Here is a 3,658-nt window from a genome sequence, read left to right on the forward strand (position 1 = left end):
TAACTGATTATAGGCCAATGAGAATGTTTAACCCTTGGGTCTGAGATGATTGTGACATTATTGTCTATAGACAAATGGTAACAGGTTTAACTTCATTAAGAATCATGACTGGATCCTATCTTATTGCTACTGATATATTTGGTAGTCCTAGTAAACAAAATACAAGAAAATAACGGCAACATATTTGATTGTGTTTGCAGTTGTTCTATCCTTGCATATTCAGTGACCTTCCACAAACTTCATTTTAGAAGTGAAATGTGATTTTAGCTCAGTTTATATTTTTTTTTGGAGATTTGATCTCTGACATTTACACCTGTTCAAATTTCTAAAGCATATGACTTCCATTATAAAATGAGTAAGTGCAAATATATTGGTTAAAAAATTGGATAAGAAGTGTTGATTTGCACTCCAGTATATGTTTAATCCATGCACTCCGTACTCCAGGATTTACAATGCAACAGGCATAAAAGAATTTTTAGCGAGGTTTATTGACATGATTCGAGAGTAAGGACAATGAAAATACAACAGCAGAACAGCTAGCAGCCATAGGTTTACACATTGTCTAAATGAGATAATACACATGAAGAGTAATAGGGAAGAGAAAGTGCAACAACTTTTAGATCATAAAGAATTTCAGGAGGCAAGGCTCAGAACTTAGTGCATTCAACATGCAATCTCCCAAAATATGAAGGACGTCGATGTTATCATTGGCCCTTTGAAATGTACAATACTACCCTTTCTGCATAAATCTGCACATACATAACGGCAATATCTCCCGAGATGACGTTCCTGGCTACCCAAACAAAAAGTTAATTTAACTCTCACCCTCACGGGCTCATCCTACAGATACATCGAAATTTCAAGTTAATGTAGAATCATTCCGGCGGGTCACAGTCAACACGAGCACAGCCAGGATAAAAAAGTTCGCACTGCTGTAATTCCCTCAGGGGGGTTTTACTGCCGAGCTGGTGGATGTTACCGGAGTGATCTTTCACAAATGGTACCATTTAGCATCAGCCACAAGAAGCCTGCAACAAGAAGTGGCGGCAGGGAAGTTTGTAGTTAGCACTGCGCTGTCGCGTTTAGATTAAAACAATCATACTTGATAAAATCAAGCCCCGGTTTTGGTCAAACCCCTGCCTAACCTTTTTCTTTTCCTTCTACGCTGCTCTGCACTCCAATAATTTCTTAAAACTCTTCTGGAAACTGTCGTCCAGAAAGGCGTACAGAAAGGGGTTTAAGCAGGAATTGGCGTAGCTTAAGCTGGTGATAAAGTAGGCGATACCAATCACAAGAGGCGTCTCTTGAACATCGGTGGTCAGAGAGACAATGGTGGTCAGGTGGAAGGGAGTCCAACAGAACAGACACACGGCCAGCACGATGAAGACCATCAGTGTCACCTTCTTCTTGGCTTTGTCCAGGGCTTTGGCGTTCGAGTTCAGGTGCATGTTCCTCAGCCTGTAGAGCATCATGGTGTAGAGCAGGCAGATGGTGGAAACCGGGATTGCAAAGCCCAAGATCAGAGTGTAGATGCGGCTGGCTTTCAACCAGGCCCGCTCTGGTCTGGGGAACACCAGCACGCAGCTCTTCCTGTTCATGGGATCGGTGTAGACTTCGGCGAAGATGGTGAACGGCAAGACGATGAGGGTGACCAGGAGCCAGACGCAGAGACTGATGATCTTGGCCGCCCTGTAAGTGCGCTGTGGCAGCTTCTTGGAGCGCACGGTGGCCAGGACCACCAGGTAGCGGTCTACACTCATAACCGTCAGGAAATAAATGCTGGAGAAAATATTGTAGTGGTCAATGGAAAGGATGAGCTTGCACATGATCTCTCCGAAGGGCCAGTAGTATAGGAGGTGATCCGCTATATTGATGGGCAGCACCAGGGTGAACAAATCATCTGCAATCGCCAGATTTAAAATGAACATGTTAGTCACTGTCTTCATATTAGGAGCTTTGAGAATGACATAAATCACCGCCGTGTTGCCTGTGAGCCCGGCAGCACAGATCACAGAATAGATCACTGGAAGCACTATGTAGAAATCTTGGTACTGTTCAGGTACTGTGAAGTTAGTGTCTGTCCCATTGTAAAACTCACACATATCCTCCGAACCGTAACAGGATCTATTCAGAGCCCCAGTGTCTGAAATGTTCTCCATGGTGAATAACCGTCTGTGGGGCCTGTGTTCCTGAAACGAAGACTAATTCGCACAGAAGCATCAGCGTTAATAAGGACAATACAAATTCAATTAGGATGCTTGAATAAAATGTCCCCCTTTTTTGTGCAAGAACAGTTTGTAATACTGAACACACGCTACCTGTTGTCTCTTAGTTGCTTTTAGCAGGCTTAATAGAATCTCTGTGAGCCGCAGAAAAATCCAGTTTGTTTCCAGCGTAAACCTGCCCCGAACGAAAGTGAAATTGATCTTTTCAAGTTGCCATTGGCAACGCACCATACCCCATTTCACTGGCAAAGGGAATAAAACCTTTCTTCGGGGCTCCAGGTCGTCTTTTCAAGTTGTGCCTCCAATAGCATAACCTACGCAAACACAAAGGCACAGTTACAAGTCACATTGTATCTTTAAAGGATTTTAGCAAGTGTTTAAATACTGCTGCATCTATACCGAATGTCCAATATCACGGGTTCAATATCAGACAATCTCATTCAGGCATCCGCTCTCAATTTTAAAACTTGCAACACCTCCTAAAATCCATTGACAAAGCAACTCGCTGGAGGCCATTGATGGATTTCGTTTCAGATCGGGTAAATTGCTGTGCTTTTTTTTTAAATAGATAGCAGCTGGGAGATATTGTAAGTGTTCAACGCCCAGCTGCTCACAACTGTCCGAGGAACTCCGGTTCTGTAACAGCCTATGTGGGATTCGTCCAGCAGCGTCTATCTCTCCAGTTCTGCTGGCGTCCAATCCGCTGCGATTTCATCTGTAACCTCTCCTTTTTACCTCCCAAACGTCTTTGTCGCCAATTCTCCAAAGTTTCACCATCAGCCCGAAACAAATAATTAAACACAAAATGTAACGAAATCCTTTGAAAAGCGAAGCCACTGCCAACATCGCTTCCAATTGTGGGAAACGGAAAAGCAAGCGCTTTTTAAAAATTACTGCACAACAACATTATTTAGGATATTGCCATGTGCACTGACTACAGGGAGTCAAAGGAAATGGGGGTAGACAGGAAATAGAGGCCACAATCAGCTCCGCATTACCCTATCAAATGGCCGAGCAGGTTCCAGGGACCGCATGGCCTGATCTTGCTCCTAATTCTTACCTTTGTGTGTGTTATATGAAGAAAAAGCCCACCAGCTAGTTTAGGACCACTTTCAACCAATACGATGCTTTAGTTTGTCAACACAGGCAGAGCTCGGGTTTTCTTTCAAATATTTGAACAACTATCCAGCTGATTTGGCTGCACAGCTCCTTCGCAATACAGAAGAACAGTCTCAGTTACTGTACTGGCTGCGGTCACCATGAAGGCTCTGCCTTCTCATCTTCGTCCCTTCAGGTTCAACTCTGTCTCCCCCTCTGTCTGATGACAGAGACCATAGTGACCTTGATAGTAGGAACTGCAGATGCTGGAGAATCCGAGACAACAAGGTGCAGGGCTGGATGAACACAGCAGGCCAAGCAGCATCATAGGAGCA

The 3,658-nt window shown here is 43.9% G+C and overlaps 1 protein-coding gene across 3 annotated transcripts; it reads right to left on the bottom strand.

Moving 5' to 3' along the window:
- Positions 1 to 485: 485 nt before the first annotated feature.
- Positions 486 to 3,115, bottom strand: LOC109920685 (neuropeptides B/W receptor type 2-like). 3 transcript variants are annotated; one of them, XM_048608395.1, is made up of 3 exons: positions 2,702 to 3,115; positions 2,319 to 2,539; positions 486 to 2,201 (listed from the first exon to the last, which is right to left on the bottom strand). In XM_048608395.1, the coding sequence occupies exons 2-3, from the start codon at positions 2,454 to 2,456 to the stop codon at positions 1,161 to 1,163; spliced, it is 1,179 nt and encodes a 392-aa protein (XP_048464352.1). In that variant the 5' UTR covers positions 2,457 to 2,539; positions 2,702 to 3,115; the 3' UTR covers positions 486 to 1,160. The 3 variants fall into 3 exon arrangements, with proteins under 3 accessions (XP_048464352.1, XP_048464351.1, XP_020376328.2); XM_048608394.1 differs by having other exon boundaries at positions 2,625 to 3,115; XM_020520739.2 differs by lacking the exon at positions 2,702 to 3,115 and having other exon boundaries at positions 2,319 to 2,549.
- Positions 3,116 to 3,658: the final 543 nt, after the last annotated feature.

Source organism: Rhincodon typus, chromosome 19 (genome assembly GCF_021869965.1).
Source record: "Rhincodon typus isolate 14 chromosome 19, sRhiTyp1.1, whole genome shotgun sequence".
Taxonomy (NCBI): Eukaryota; Metazoa; Chordata; class Chondrichthyes; order Orectolobiformes; family Rhincodontidae; genus Rhincodon; species Rhincodon typus.

What these genes read in the sequence shown, in the direction of transcription:
- LOC109920685 (XM_048608395.1), bottom strand. Translation starts at nt 2,456, where the DNA reads ATGGTGCGTTGCCAATGGCAACTTGAAAAGATCAATTTCACTTTCGTT. An exon ending in AAGCAACTAAGAGACAACAG is followed by an intron (nt 2,202 to 2,318) that starts GTAGCGTGTGTT and finishes TGTGCGAATTAG; the next exon opens with TCTTCGTTTCAGGAACACAG.